General features: G+C 40.4%; 1 protein-coding gene across 1 annotated transcript; it reads left to right on the top strand.

Moving 5' to 3' along the window:
- The first annotated feature begins 979 nt into the window (after positions 1-979).
- Positions 980-2,449, top strand: LOC147987027 (uncharacterized). Its single transcript, XM_087542247.1, has 3 exons — positions 980-1,259; positions 1,761-1,977; positions 2,086-2,449. Exons 1-3 carry the CDS (start codon positions 980-982, stop codon positions 2,447-2,449), a joined length of 861 nt encoding a protein of 286 aa, XP_087398373.1.
- The last annotated feature ends 14,713 nt before the right edge of the window (positions 2,450-17,162 follow it).

Genomic DNA, 17,162 nt, shown 5'->3' with positions numbered 1-17,162 from the left:
AGTCTTGTGATTATCAGTCAATTAAAAGTTTTTGTCCGTGGCGATTAGATTCTTTTGTGTATAGTCCTTCTGTTGGTGCATCTGGTGGTCTTTTGGTTGTTTGGAATTCTGCTGTTCTCACTGGGGTGCTTATTGACACTAACCTTATGGCATTGTTTTGCAATTTACCTCTACCCAGAATAATGAACAGTGGACCCTTGTCAATGTCTATGGCCCCTGTCATGGGCAGCTTAGGGATGAATTTGTTTCATGGTTGTACAATATGAATATCCCTGATTCTGAAAATTGGCTTTTCTTGGGTGACTTTAATTTTATGAGGTCCCTGGATAATAGAAACCTGCCTGGTGGAGATGTTAATGATATCTTCATTTTTAATGAAATTATTGGACACCTGGGTTTGCTTGAACTTCCAATTAAAGGCGGAACATACACATGGTCCAATATGCAAGATAATCCTTTGCTTGAGCAACTAGATTGGTTTTTTTTACTTCTGCTAACTGGATTTCTGTTTATCCAATGTCTCAAGTTCTGCCTCTTGCTAGAACTGCCTCAGATCATGTTCCTTGTGTGGTTGATATCAAAACCACCATCCCAAGATCTACTATTTTCCGTTTTGAGAATTATTGGGTGGAAATGGAAGGGTTTTTGGATTGTGTGGCAAACTCTTGGAAGTCTGGTTCTCAAAAGCAAGGTGTCTCTGCTGTTATTTAGATAAACCTAAAGGACTGAGACAGACCCTAAAAAAGTGGCAAACTAATCTGTCTAGACTAAAGATCCTGATTGCCAAGTGCAATAGAGTGGTCCTCATACTTGATTCTCTTGAAGAGCTTAGACCTCTTTTCAGACAAGAATTTAACTTCAGATCTATTGTTAAACTTCATATTGAACATTTGCTGCATCTTCAATATATTTATTGGAGGAAGAGGTGCACCATTAGATCTATCAAGGTTGGAGAGGAAAATACCAAAAAAATCATGCTATGGCCACAGAGAGGTTTAGAAAAAATTCCATTGCCAGTCTGAAGCTTGATGATGGGACAGTTGTTTCTGACCATGAGTCTATGGCTACTGCAGTCTGGGAAGCTTTTAAAGGTAGAATGGGCACCTCTAGAGGGATCAGTATGAGATTTGACCTTTCTTCCATCATCACAAGGGTTGAGGGTCTGGATGTTTTAAGCAGACCTTTCTCCAAGGAGGAAATGTACAAAACAATAAAGGAAATGCCTATTCATAAGGCTCCTAGTCCTGATGGGTTCAATGGTCTGTTTTTTTAAAAGTGCTGGCACATTATCTGTGAGGAGTTTTATGAGTTGGCCAGAGGGTTCCATGAGGGTTCTATTAGTATTGAAAATATTAATTATTCTTACATAACTCTTGTGCCTAAGAAAAATTCTCCTGAATCTATTAATGATTACAGACCTATCTCTCTCTGGCATGGGAGTTAAATTCCTCTCCAAAATGGCTGCTAATAGGTTGCAGGGGGATATTTTGAATTGTGTCCACAAAAACCAATATGGATTCATTAAATCCAAAACTATCCAGGACTGTGTTGGGTGGACTCTTGAGTATATTCACCAGTGTCATCAATCCAGGCGGCCCATTGTTATTCTGAAGTTAGATTTTGAAAAAGCATTTAATTCCATTGAGCATGAGGCCATTTTTCAAATCCTCAGGGCCAAAGGATTTAATGACAGGTGGATCTCTTGGTTAAACAATTTTTATCTACTGGCACTTCTTTTGTGCTTTTGAATGGAGTCCCAGGTAAGCAGTTCTGTTGCAGGAAAGGTGTCAAACAGGGTGACCCTATTTCACCTCTCCTTTTTGCAATTGCTGCTGATTTGCTTCAATCTGTGGTTAATGATATGCATGTTAAGGATCTTCTCCAGTTGCCAATACCCTGCCATGACAAAGATTTCCCAATAATTCAGTATGCTGATGACACCTTGATTATTTTGCCTGCTGATGAACAACAGTTACTGTCTCTAAAAAGCATGCTACTCCTGTTCTCTCAATCCACTGGTCTGCATGTCAATTATCATAAATCCTCAATGTTACCCATTAATGTTGATTCTGTGGAAATGAATAGGCTTCCTGGGTTGTTTGGCTGTGTTGTGGGTACTCTACCTTTTACTTATCTTGGCCTCCCTGTTGGTTTTATGAAGCCAAAAATAATGGATTTGATGCCTTTGGTTGATTCTATGGAAAGGAAGCTTTCTGTCAGCTCTAGTTTCCTTGCACAGGGTGGAAGATTACAGTACCTCAGCTCAGCCCTGTCTTCTGTGCCAATCTTCTTCCTTTGCAGTCTAGATATTCCAATTGGCATAATCAAACAACTTGAGAGAATTCAAAGGCAATGTCTTTGGAGAAAATTTGGAAATGACCATGCTCCTTCCTTAGCAGCATGGGGTTTAGTGTGCAGGCCAAAGAACAAAAGGGCTTGGGAGTCCTAAACCTGAGAATCCATAATGAAGCTCTGCTGTTAAAGTTTCTTAGCAAATTTTACAATAAGGCTAATATTCCTTGGGTCAGCCTGGTTTGGGATACTTATTACCATGACAGGGTACCTCATGCTACTGTCTTGTGTGGCTCCTTCTGGTGGAGAGATTTATGCAAGTTGATGGATAAGTTTAGAATGGTTTCAAAAGTTCAGGTCTTGGCTGGGGATACTGCTCTATTTTGGGGTGATGATTGGAATCTCAACCCTTCTGCTGGTCCTTTTGATCAGGTGTTTCAAAGGTTGTTCTCCTTTGTTAAGGATCCTCTCCTTTCTATCAAGGAGGTTTTAGCAACTCAAGATATTACTACTTTATTTCACCTTCCTCTTTCTGAGAGGGCCCATTCTGAGTTGCTGTCTTTGCAGCAGCTAATGTCTGATTTCTCTCTTGACATTACTAAGTCTGATGTTTGGACGTGGAGAGAAGATGGCAAGCCTTATACAGCTAAAAATACTACTCTTTCCTGCATATGCATATCAACCCCAATCCTTTATTGTCATGGATCTGGTCTAGTTGTTGTACTATGAGAATCAAATTCTTTGCCTGGATGCTCATCATGGGTCGGCTTAATACCCAGGATATGCTGGAGAGAAGGCATTGGAATGTCTCTGATTGTAATCACTGTGTGTTGTGCCCCACCCAAACTAAGGAGGACAGAGATCACCTCTTCTTCTCATGTAACTTCAGCTGCAGGGTATGGACTTATTTGCAAGTGTGCTGGCCGCATGGTGATAACATGGCTGCCATTGCTTATGCTGCAAGAAGGGACTTTCAGAAACCTTTCTTTGCTGAAGTGGTCTTTCTTGCTTGTTGGAATATCTGGTCTGTGAGGAATGATAGAGTCTTCAGAAACATAAACCCTTCCTTTAGAAGGTGGAGAGCATGTTTTATTCATGACATTTCTTTGTTTGCCCATATGATTAAAAATAAGTATAAGGATGATCTTCTTAGATGGATTGCTTTTTTCCACCTTGAGGTGAGCTTTGTATTCTCTTAGCTTTAGATCTCTTCTTTTTTGATGTACATACCTTGTATCTTGTATAGTAAATAAAAATTGCAAGAGCTGTGGGGTGTTTTACCCTATAGTACCAGGTTAAAAAAATCTTCTCTTAGTATTCAATGCACTTATATGAAAGTTTTTATTATATCCCTCTTGGATGCCCATCATATTAGGACTAAATTCATAACCAAAGCAAATTACCATGCTGTTTAGGACTCTCAAACTAATATAAGTGAAGCATGAGAGTTCATCTATTTCTATAAAATAAAACCACCACCGTGCTCTAAAAGGATATAAGTGAAGCACTAGAGCAAATGACAAACTACTCCGAAAGATATAAGTGAAGATCAATGAGTAGTCGAATAATTATGCAACTATGTGAAGACTCTCTAACATTTAAGAATTTAAGATCTTGGTATTTTATTCAAACAGCAAGCAAAACTAAAGAAGAAAGGTGGGGTGTCAACCGGGGTATCCCCAAGCTTAAATGCTTGAGACTTCTTGAAATATTATATTGGGATGCCTTTGGCATCCCCAAGCTTGAGCTTTTGTGTCTCCTTAATTCCTCTCATATCACGGTCTCCCTAAATCTCAAAAGCTTCATCCACACAAAACTCAACAAGGACTCATGAGATAAGTTAGTATAAACCAATGCAAAAACCTTATCATACTCTACTGTAGCAAATCACTAAAATTATTATTCAACATTGCATACTAAATGCCTCTGCATATTTAATAGTCCTATCCTCAAATAGAATCATTAAAGAAGCAAACATATGCAAACATAACAGCAATCTACCTAAACAGGACAGTCTGTAAAGAGTGCAGCAAGATCCATACTTCCCTACCTCCAAATATTATGAAAGAAAATTCCCACTGTAGTAAATTTATCAGAGCTTAATATGAAAAAGTTTTCAACATTTTATCACATTCTGAATTTTCTAGGGAATTTTTGCAACAGCGGTAAACTTTCTGTTTTCAAACAGCAACATGAAGACTTGTAAAATAGGCATAGTAAAGGCTATCAATGCCACTTTTATTGAAATAAAATATGCAAAACATTGTTCTAAATAACAGAAATAAAATCCTAACAAAATAAATTGACGCTCCAAGCAAAACAGATATCATGTGGTGAATAAAAATATAGCTCCAAGTAAAGTTACCGATGAACGAAGACGAAAGAGGGGATGTATTCCGGGGCATACCCAAGCTTAGGCTCTTGGTTGTCCTTGAATATTACCTTGGGTTGCCTTGGGCATGCCCAAGCTTAGGCTTTTGCCACTCCTTATTGCATAGTCCATCGAATCTTTACCCAAAACTTGAAAACTTCACAACACAAAACTTAACAGAAAACTCGTAAGCTCCGTTAGTATAAGAAAGAAAATCACCATCATAAGATACTGTAATGAACTCATTATAAATTCATATTGGTGTAATATCTACTACATTACAACTTCTCTATGGTTCATACCATCCGATACTACTCATAGATTCATCAAAATAAGGAAACTACACATAGAAAACAGAATCTGTCAAAAACAGAACAGTCTGTAGTAATCTGGATCAAACGTATACTTCTGGAACCCCAAAAATTCTAAAATAAATTTCTGGACATGAGGAATTTATCTATTAATCATCTTCAAAAATAATTAACTAAATATCACTCTCCAATAAAAAATTGCAGCAATTCTCATGAGCGCTAAAGTTTTTGTTTTTTATAGCATGATCGCAAAGACTTCACCCAAGTCTTCCCAAAGGTTCCACTTGGTACAAACACTAATTAAAACATAAAAACACATCTAAACATAGGCTAGATGAATTATTTATTACTAAACAGGAACAAAAATAAAATTGGGTTGCCTCCCAACAAGTGCTATCGTTTAACGCCCCTAGCCAGGCATGATGATTTCAACGATGCTCACATAAAAGATAAGAATTGTAACATAAAGGGAGCATCTTGAAGAATATGACTAGCACATTTAAGCCTAACCGACTTCCTATGCATAGGGATTTTGTGAGCAAACAACTTATGGGAACAAGAATCAACTTGCATAGGAAGGTAAAACAAGCATAACTTCAAAACTTTAAGCACATAGAGAGGAAACTTGATATTATTGCAATTCCTACAAGCATATATTCCTCCCTCATAATAATTTTCAGTAGCATCATGAATGAATTCAACAATGTAACCAACACCTAAAGCATTCTTTCTATGATCTACAAGCATAGAAATTTTATTACTCTCCACACAAGCAAAATTCTTCTCATGAATAATAGTGGGAGCAAACTCAACAAAATAATTATCATGTGAGGCATAATCCAATTGAAAACTAAAATCATGATGACAAGTTTCATGGATATCATTATTCTTTATATCATACAAGTCATCAAAATAATCATCATAGATAGCAACTTTGTTCTCATGATCAATTGGAACCTCTTCCGAAGTAGTGGAATCATTACTAAATAAAGTCATAACCTCTCCAAATACATTTTCATCACTATAATCATCATAAATAGGAGGCATGCTTTCATCATAATAAATTTGCTCATCAAAACTTGGGGGACAAAAAATATCATCTTCACCAAACATAGCTTCCCCAAGCTTGTGGCTTTGCATATCATTAGCATCATGGATATTCAAGGAATTCATACTAATAACATTGCAATCATGCTCATCATTCAAATATTTAGTGCCAAACATTCTAATGCATTCTTCTTCTAGCACTTGAGCACAATTATTGGAATCCTTATTTTCATGATAGATATTAAAAAGGTGAAGCATATGAGGTACCCTTAATTCCATATATTTTTTAAATTTTCTTTTATAAACTAAACTAGTGCTAAAACAAGAAACAAAAAGATTCGATTGCAAGATCTAAAGATATACCTTCAAGCGCTAACCTCCCCGGCAACGGCGCCAGAAAAGAGCTTGATGTCTACTACACAACCTTCTTCTTGTAGATGTTGTTGGGCCTCCAAGTGCAGAGGTTTGTAGGACAATAGCGAATTTCCCTAAAGTGGATGACCTAAGGTTTATCAATCTGTAGGAGGCGTAGGATGAAGATGGTCTCTCTCAAGCAACCCTGCAACCAAATAAAAAAGAGTCTCTTGTGTCCCCAACACACCCAATACAATGGTAAATTGTATAGGTGCACTAGTTCGGCGAAGAGATGGTGATACAAGTGCAATATGGATAGTAGATAATAGTTTTGTAATCTGAAAATATAAAAACAGAAGGTAACTAATGGTAAAAGTGAGCATAAACGGTATTGCAATGCGTTGAAACAAGGCCTAGGGTTCATACTTTCACTAGTGCAAGTTCCCTCAACAATACTAACATAATTGGATCCTATAACTATCTCTCAACATGCAACAAAGAGTCACTCCAAAGTCACTAATAGCGGAGAACAAACGAAGAGATTATGGTAGGGTACGAAACCACCTCAAAGTTATTCTTTCCAATCAATCCGTTGGGCTATTCCTATAAGTGTCACAAACAGCCCTAGAGTTCATACTAGAATAACACCTTAAGACACAAATCAACCAAAACCCTAATGTCACCTAAATACTCCAATGTCACCTCAAATATCTGTGGGCATGATTATACGATATGCATCACACAATCTCAGATTCATCTATTCAACCAACACATAGAACCTCAAAGAGTGCCCCAAAGTTTCTACCGGAGAGTCAAGACGAAAACGTGTGCCAACCCATATGCATAGATTCCCAAGGTCACAGAACCCGCAAGGTGATCACCAAAACATATATCAAGTGGATCAATAGAATACCCCATTGTCACCACGGGTATCCCACGCAAGACATACATCTAGTGTTCTCAAATCCTTAAAGACTCAATCCGATAAGATAACTTCAAAGGGAAAACTCAATCCATTACAAGAGAGTAGAGGGGGAGAAACATCATAAGATCCAACTATAATAGCAAAGCTCGCGATACATCAAGATCATATCACCTCAAGAACACGAGAGAGAGAGAGAGAGAGAGAGAGAGAGATCAAACACATAGCTACTGGTACATACCCTCAGCCCCGAGGGTGGACTACTCCCTCCTCGTCATGGAGAGCGCCGGGATGATGAAGATGGCCACCAGAGAGGGATTTCCCCCTCCGGCAGGGTGCCGGAACGGGTCTAGATTGGTTTTCGGTGGCTACGGAGGCTTCTAGCGCGCAACTCCCGATCTATTGTGCTCCCCAAAGTTTTTAGGGTATATGGGTATATATGGGAGGAAGAAGTACGTCCATGGACCTCCGGGCTGTCCACGAGGCAGGGGGCGTGCCCCCCACCCTCTTGGGCAGCCCGGGACTCTCCTGGTCCATCTCCTATACTCCGTGGGCTTCTTCTGGTCCAAATATAAGTTCCGTGAAGTTTCAGGTCAATTGGACTCCGTTTGATTTTCCTTTTCTGCGATACTCTAAAACCATGAAAAAACAGAAACTGGCACTGGGCTCTGGGTTAATAGGTTAGTCCCAAAAATAATATAAAAGTGTTTAATAAAGCCCATAAACATCCAAAACAGATAATATAATAGCATGGAACAATCAAAAATTATAGATACGTTGGAGACGTATCAGCATCCCCGAGCTTAATTCCTGCTCGTCCTCGAGTAGGTAAATGATAAAAACAGAATTTTTGATGTGGAATGCTACCTAACATATTCATCATGTATTTCTCTTTATTGTGGCAAGAATATTCTGATCCATAAGATTCAAGACAAAAGTTTAATATTGACATAAAAATAATAATACTTAAAGCATACTAACCAAGTAATCATGTCTTCTCAAAATAACATGGCTAAAGAAATCTATCCCTACAAAATCATATAGTCTGGCTATGCTCTATCTTCACCACACAAAAATATTTAAATCATGCACAACCCCGATGACAAGCCAAGCAATGTTTCATACATTTGATGTTCTCAAACTTTTTCAATCTTCATGCAATACATGAGCGTGAGCCATGGACATAGCACTATAGGTGGAATAGAATGGTGGTTGTGGAGAAGACAAAAAGGAGAAGATAGTCTCACATCAACTAGGCGTATCAACATGCTATGGAGATGCCGATCAATAGATATCAATGTGAGCGAGTAGGGATTGCCATGCAACGGATGCACTAGAGCTATGAATGTATGAAAGCTCAACAAAAGAAACTAGTGGGTGTGCATCCAACTCGCTTGCTCACGAAGACCTAGGGCATTTTGAGGAAGCCCATCATTGGAATATACAAGCCAAGTTCTATAATGAAAGATTCCCACTAGTATATGAAAGTGACAACATAGGAGACTCTCTATCATGAAGATCATGGTGCTACTTTGAAGCACAAGTGTGGTAAAAGGATAGTAGCATTGCCCCTTCTCTCTTTTTTCTCATTTTTTTTATTTTTTTATTTGGGCCTTTTCTCTCCTTTTTTATGGCCTCTTTTTTTCTCTTTTTTTCGTCTGGAGTCTCATCCCGACTTATGGGGGAATCATAGTCTCCATCATCCTTTCCTCACTGGGACAATGCTCTAATAATGATGATCATCACACTTTTATTTACTTACAACTCAAGAATTACAACTTGATACTTAGAACAAGATATGACTCTATATGAATGCCTCCGGCGGTGTACCGGGATGTGCAATGACTCATGAGTGACATGTATGAAAGAATTATGAACAGTGGCTTTGCCATAAACACAATGTCAACTACATGATCGTGCATAGAAATATGACAATGATGGAGCGTGTCATAATAAACGGAACGGTGGAAAGTTGCATGGCAATATATCTCGGAATGGCTATGGAAATGCCATGATAGGTAGGTATGATGACTGTTTTGAGGAAGGTATATGGTGGGTTTAAGGTACCGGTGAAAGTTGCGCGATACTAGAGAGGCTAGCAATGGTGGAAGGGTGAGAGTGCGTATAATCCATGGACTCAACATTAGTCATAAAGAACTCACATACTTATTGAAAAAATCTATTAGTTATCAAAACAAAATATTACGCGCATGCTCCTAGGGGAATAGATTGGTAGGAAAAGACCATCGCTCGTCCCCGACCACCACTCATAAGGAAGACAATCAATAAATAAATTATGCTCCGACTTCATCACATAATGGTTCACCATACGTGCATGCTACGGGAATTACAAACTTTAGCAAAAGTATCTCTCAAATTCACAACTACTCAAATAGCATTACTCTAATATTACCATCTTCATATCTCAAAACAATAATCAAGTATCAAACTTCTCATAGTATTCAATGCACTCTATATGAAAGTTTTTATTATACCCATCTTGGATGCCCATCATATTAGGACTAAATTCATAACCAAAGCAAACTACCATGATGTTCTAAAGGACTCTCAAAATAATATAAGTGAAGCATGATAGATCAATTATTTCTATAAAATAAAACCACCACCGTGCTCTAAAAGGATATAAGTGAAGCACTAGAGCAAATGACAAACTACTCCAAAAGATATAAGTGAAGATCAATGAGTAGTTGAATAATTATGCAACTATATGAAGACTCTCTAACACTTAAGAATTTCATATCTTGGTATTTTATTCAAAAATCAAACAAAACAAAGTAAAATGACATTCTAAGAATGGCAAACATCATGTGAAGAAGCAAAAACTTAGGATCAACCGAAACTAACCGATAGTTGTTGAAGAAGAAAGGTGGGATGCCAACCGGGGCATCCCCAAGCTTAGACACCTGAGACTTCTTGAAATATTATCTTGGGATGCCTTGGGCATCCCCAAGCTTGAGCTTTTGTGTCCCCTTAATTCCTCTCATATCACGGTCTCCCTAAATCTCAAAAGCTTCATCCACACAAAACTCAACAAGGACTCGTGAGATAAGTTAGTATAAACCATTGCAAAAACCTTATCATACTCTACTGAAGAAAATCACTAAAATTCTTATTCAACATTGCATACTAAATTCCTCTGCATATTTAATAGTCCTATCCTCAAATAGAATCATTAAAGAAGCAAACATATGCAAACAATGCAAACATAACAGCAATCTGCCTAAACAGGACAGTCTGTAAAGAGTGCAGCAAGATCCAGACTTCCCTAACTGCAGAAATTATGAAAGAAAATCCCCACTGTAGTAAATTTATCAGATCTTAATAAGCAAAATGTTTCAACATTTTATCACATTCTGACTTTTCTAGGAAATTATTGCAACAGCGGTAAACTTTCTGTTTTCAAACAGCAACATGAAGACTTGTAAAATAGGCATAGTAAAGGCTATCAATGCCACTTTTATTGAAATAAAAGATGCAAAACATTGTTCTAAATAACAGCAAGCAAATCCTAACAAAATAAATTGACGCTCCAAGCAAAACACGTATCATGTGATGAATAAAAATATAGCTCCAAGTAAAGTTACCGATGAACGAAGACGAAAGAGGGGATGCCTTCCGGGGCATCCCCATGCTTAGGCTCTTGGTTGTCCTTGAATATTACCTTGGGGTGCCTTGGGCATCCCCAAGCTTAGGTTATTTCCACTCCTTATTCCATAGTCCATCGAATCTTTACCCAAAACTTGAAAACTTCACAACACAAAACTTAACAAAAAACTCGTAAGCTCCGTTAGCATAAGAAAATAAATCACCACTTAGGTACTGTTGTGAACTCATTATAAATTCATATTGGTGTAATATATACTGTATTATAAATTATCTATGGTTCATACCCTCCGATACTACTCATAGATTCATCAAAATAACCAAACAACACATAGAAAACAGAATCTGTCAAAAATAGAACAGTCTGTAGTAATCTGAATCAAACATATACTTCTGGAACTCATAAAATTCTCAAATAAATTTCTGGACTTGAGGAATCTATCTATTAATCATATTCAAAAATAATTAACTAAATAGCACTTCCCAAATAAAAATGGCAGCAATTCTCGTGAGCGCTAAAGTTTCTGTTTTTTACAGCAAGATCAAAAAGACTTTCCCCAAGTCTTCCCAAAGGTTCTACTTGGCGCAAACACTAATTAAAACATAAAACCACATCTAAACAGAGGCTAGATTAATTATTTATTACTAAACAGGAGAAAAAATCAAGGAACAAAAATAAAATTGGGTTGCCTCCCAACAAGCGCTATTGTTTAACGCCCCTAGCTAGGCATGATGATTTCAATGATGCTCACAAAGGTAAGAATTGAAACATAAAGAGAGCATCATGAACAATATGATTAGCACATTTAAGTCTAACCCACGTCCTATGCATAGGGATTTTGTGAGCAAACAACTTATGGGAACAATAGTCAACTTGCATAGGAAGGTAAAACAAGCATAACTTCAAAATTTTAAGCACATAGAGAGGAAACTTGATATTATTGCAATTCCTACAAGCATATATTCCTCCCTCATAATAATTTTCAGTAGCATCATGAATGAATTAAACAATATAACTATCACATAAAGCATTCTTTTCATGCTCTACAAGCATAGAATTTTTATTACTCTCCACATAAGCAAAAAATTTCTCATGAATAATAGTGGGAGCAAACTCAACAAAATAACTATCATGTGATTGAAAATTAAGACCAAGATGACAAGTTTCATGGTTATCATAATTCTTTAAAGCATACATGTCATCACAATAATCATCATAGATAGGAGTCATGCTTTCATCATAGTAAATTTGCTCATCAAATCTTGGGGAAAAAATATCATCTTCATCAAACATAGCTTCCCCAAGCTTGTGGCTTTGCATATCATTAGAATCATGGATATTCAAGGAATTCATACTAACAACATTGCAATCATGCTCATCATTCAAATATTTAGTGCCAAACATTCTAATGCACTATTCCTCTAGCAATTGAGCACAATTATCGGAATCCTTATTTTCATGATAGATATTAAAAAGATGAAGCATATGAGGTACCCTCAATTCCATATATTTTTTAATTTTCTTTTATAAACTAAACTAGTGCTAAAACAAGAAACAAAAAGATTCGATTGCAAGATCTTAAGATATACCTTCAAGCGCTAACCTCCCCGGCAACGGCGCCAGAAAAGAGCTTGATGTCTACAACACAACCTTCTTCTTGTAGTCGTTGTTGGGCCTCCAAGTGCAGAGGTTTGTAGGATAGTAGCAAATTTCCCTCAAGTGGATGACCTAAGGTTTATCAATCCATGGGAGGCGTAGGATGAAGATGGTCTCTCTCAAGCAACCCTGCAACCAAATAACAAAGAGTCTCTTGTGTCCCCAACACACCCAATACAATGGTAAATTGTATAAGTGCACTAGTTCGGCGAAGAGATGGTGATACAAGTGCAATATGGATAGTAGATATGGGTATTTGTAATCTGAAATTATAAAAACAGCAAGGTAACTAATGATAAAAGTGAGCATAAACGGTATTGCAGTGCTAGGAAACAAGGCCTAGGGTTCATACTTTCACTAGTGCAAATTCTCTCAACAATAATAACATAATTGGATCACATAACTATCCCTCAACATGCAACAAAGAGTCACTCCAAAGTCACTAATAGCGGAGAACAAACAAAGAGATTATGGTAGGGTACAAAACCACCTCAAAGTTATTCTTTCCAATCAATACGTTGGGCTATTCCTATAGGTGTCACAAACAGCCCTAGAGTTCGTACTAGAATAACACCTTAAGACACAAATCAACCAAAACCCTAATGTCACCTAGATACTCCAATGTCACCTCAAGTATCCGTGTGCATGATTATACGATATGGATCACACAATCTCAGATTCATCTATTCAACCAACACAAAAGTACTTCAAAGAGTGCCCCAAAGTTTCTACCGGAGAGTCAAGACGAAAATGTGTGCCAACCCCTATGCATAGGTTCATGGGCAAAACCCGCAAGTTGATCACCAAAACATACATCAAGTGAATCAATAGAATAACCCATTGTCACCACGGTTATCCAACGCAAGACATACATCTAGTGTTCTCAAATCCTTAAAGACTCAATCCAATAAGATAACTTCAAAGGGAAAACTCAATCCATTACAAGAGAGTAGAGGGGGAGAAACATCATAAGATCCAACTATAATAGCAAAGCTCGCGATACATCAAGATCATATCACCTCAAGAACACGAGAGAGAGAGAGAGAGAGATCGATCAAACACATAGCTACTGGTACATACCCTCAACCCCGAGGGTGGACTACTCCCTCCTCGTCATGGAGAGCGCCGGGATGATGAAGATGGCCACCAGAGAGAGATTTTCCCCTCCGGCAGGGTGCCGGAACGGGTCTAGATTGGTTTTCGGTGGCTACGGAGGCTTCTAGCGCGCAACTCTCGATCTATTGTGCTCCCCAAAGTTTTTAGGGTATATGGGTATATATGGGAGGAAGAAGTACGTCCATGGACCTCCGGGCTGTCCATGAGGCAGGGGCGCGCCCAGGGGGGTGGGCGTGCCCCCCACCCTTGTGGGCAGCCCGGGACTCTCCTGGTCCATCGCCGATACTCCGTGGGCTTCTTTTGGTCCAAAAATAAGTTCCGTGAAGATTCAGGTCAATTGGACTCCGTTTGATTTTCCTTTTCTGCGATACTCTAAAACAATGAAAAAACAGAAACTGGCACTGGGCTCTAGGTTAATAGGTTAGTCCCAAAAATAATATAAAAGTGTTTAATAATGCCCATAAACATCCAAAACAGACTATATAATAGCATGGAACGATCAAAAATTATAGATACGTTGGAGACGTATCACGGACCGTCGAAGATGTTCCTTGACTGGTTTTACTTTCGGGTTGACTCACAAACGATGCTCGGCCAGTCCCTTGGGTACACCCGGCATGTTAGAAGTTTTCCATGCAAAGATGTCCCAGTTCTCACGGAGGAACTGGATTCCTATTTGCTGTCGAGTGAGGTTGAGATATGAGTAGGAGCAGCATTAGAATCGGTCGGGTGAATATGAATCGGCTTGGTTTCACCGGACGACTGAAATGCAGAATCTGTGGCAGACTTCTTGGAGCGCAGCAAATCACTCGGATCTACATTTTTCTGGTATTCTTGCATTTTTACTGCTGCCATTTGTGCATCGGCGATTTTTTAGCCCTTCTATAAGCACTCTTCTGCCTTCTGCCGATTGCCCGTGATAGTGATCACTCCTTTGGGACCAGGCATTTTCAATTTGAGGTACACATAACACGGTCGAGCCATGAAACGTGCATAGGCAGGCCTACCCAGAATAGCATGATAAGCACTCTGGAAACCCACTACTTCAAATGTCAACTTTTCCTTGCGGTAATTCTTGGAATCACTGAAAAACACATCAAGGGCGATCTGGCCGAGTGATTCAGCCTTCTTGCCAGGTATAATGCCATCGAAACTCATATTACTTTCGCTGAGTTGGACATCGGAATCCCCATTCCCTTCAAGGTTTCAGCATAAACGATATTCAGGCCGCTACCACCATCCATCAGCACTTCAGTCAGTCGAGTGCCTTCAACAACTGAGTCGACCACCAACGCTTGCCTCCCAGGGGTGGCTATACGTGTTGGATGGTCAGACTGGTCGAATGTGATGGCAGTCTGGGACCACTTCAAATAACTTGGTTTTGCCGGAGCAACCATGTTCACTTCTCTGTTGATAACTTTCAATCGACTTTTGCTCTCAACATCAGCAAAAATCATTAGAGTGGAGTTGACATTGGGAAAACCATCACCATCTTCTTCCTTATCCTCACCCTTGTCCAACTCTTTTCCTTCTCATTGGGTTGTTTCTCTTAGAATTGATGGATCAGGAGTCGACACTGCTGTGTGGTGTGTTTAGGATAAATCAGATTACCCTCTTCATCTTTCTTGGTGTGAATGTGACATGGCAAATCCAACACATCATCTCTGTCTTGATCTTTCACTTTCTTGGGGTTCCAAGGCCCTTTGGGATTCCCCTTGAACTTTCCTTGAGCCACAACTAAAGCCTCACCAGGAGCAGCTGGCTCGGCCTTACGCTTTTGTTTCCAATTGGGAGTACCTCCACCGGTGTCCTGGGCGACTGTTTTGTGCTTGCCACTCCGGAATCGGTCTTCTTCTTCGCCGTTAGCGTATTTGGTGGCAATCTCCATCATCCAAGCCAGAGACATATCTCCTGTCCGACCGAATTTCAGATTCAACTCCCGATACTTAACGCCTTCTTTGAAGGCACAAACTGCTTGGTGATCTGACACATTCTCCATTGTATGGTGTAACGTGATCCATCTCTGGATATAGTCTCTTAGGGTTTCATACGGTTTTTTCACACAATGTTGTAACTCAGTCAACCCCGCTGGTCGCTTGCAAGTACCTTCAAAAGTCCTAACAAACACTAGGGCGAGTTCCTCCCAACTGAATATACTGCCAGGTGCTAACTGGTTCAACCATGCTCTGACCGAGTCTTCCAACATCACAGGAAGGTGCTTCATTGCGACTTCATCATTGCCACCACCAATTTGTACAGCTACTCGGTAGTCCTCAAGCCAAGTGTCAGGCTTAGACTCACCCGTAAACTTGCTGACTCCAGTCGCCAACCTGAAATTGGGAGGAATCACTGCGGCCCTGATGGCTCTGCTGAAACACTCGGGACCTGAAACATGCACTCTGCCGCCAGTCGGATAATCTCTGTCATGGCCTTCTTTGTGTGCTCTGTTCCTGTCAACTAGACCTTGAATGATAATAGATCTCGCATCGAAGCATGGCTCCCTTGGGTCGACTGATATTCTTCGCTCGCCGCTGTGAGGGCGTCTGTCATCATGCCGCCGAGGCACATATGACCCACTCCTCGGGGGAGGCGTGGGCACTCGACGACGGTCATCGTGGCCGAGGCGGTGATCATATTGCTCATGGTTTCTGTACTGGTCTTGCCTGTGCCCACGTCCTTCACGCCGCGGGGGCGATCTTGGGTTGTGGGCCGACTGTACTGTATCTACCATCATAGACCTGCTATGAATCCTATTCCGCGATTGAGACACTGCCGTGTTCTGCTCTCCGGCTGCTCGGAGCAAGGCCCGGATATGCATCAAACCTTTGCCAGCTTCTAACTGGGAAGGCTGAAATTGACTCTGCTATTTGGGCTGCAGCTGTGAGATTTTGAATCGGAGTGCGGTATACCTGAGTTTGGGGCGGAAAAAGCTACCGTCGACTGGATTCAGGGATCCGCTGCCGAGCACGCTCGTCGAGTGCATGCTGCAGGTTCTCCAGTCAAGTGCGCTCAGCCAAGTTGGCCAGGCGCGCTTCCTCCAAGGTCCGGGCCTCGGGGGTTTCTCCAAGGATAGGAGTGTGAAGTGCATCCATATTGTGGCGGCGAAGCTCTTCCCTCCGCTGCGAAGAAAGAGGCTCGGGGCGGTACTCCTCGTGAACGCGCGACGGATCGCCGCCGCCATCACCACCGTCATTGCTGGGGAAGCCAGGAGGACTGCATGGTCCGTTGACCATCAAGACTTCTGCCGCAGGATCGCTGCTGTCGCACTCGGATGCGGTCTCGACGGAGCCAGTCGAACATGCCGTAGAGGGTTTCGTCGAGCTCGATTGCCGCGACTTCTGAGGTGGCCGACTAGTAGGCCACCGCGTGTCTCACCCACCGCTGGAGCCGCGACCGACCGGAACGCTTGTGCCGGCAAACAGCAGGGGACGAGGACACCATAGGAGCCGACCGATACTGGGTCGACGG

The sequence above is a fragment of the Triticum urartu genome, chromosome 2A (genome assembly GCF_056163025.1).
Source record: "Triticum urartu cultivar PI428250 chromosome 2A, HENAU_Tu73, whole genome shotgun sequence".
NCBI classification, from domain to species: domain Eukaryota; kingdom Viridiplantae; phylum Streptophyta; class Magnoliopsida; order Poales; family Poaceae; genus Triticum; species Triticum urartu.
The sequence above is the reverse complement of the archived record's forward strand: the minus strand, read 5'-3'. Positions and strand labels throughout refer to the sequence as shown.

What these genes read in the sequence shown, in the direction of transcription:
- LOC147987027 (XM_087542247.1), top strand. Translation starts at nt 980, where the DNA reads ATGGCCACAGAGAGGTTTAGAAAAAATTCCATTGCCAGTCTGAAGCTT. An exon ending in TAGTCCTGATGGGTTCAATG is followed by an intron (nt 1,260 to 1,760) that starts GTCTGTTTTTTT and finishes ATGGAGTCCCAG; the next exon opens with GTAAGCAGTTCTGTTGCAGG. An exon ending in GCTGATGAACAACAGTTACT is followed by an intron (nt 1,978 to 2,085) that starts GTCTCTAAAAAG and finishes GGAAATGAATAG; the next exon opens with GCTTCCTGGGTTGTTTGGCT.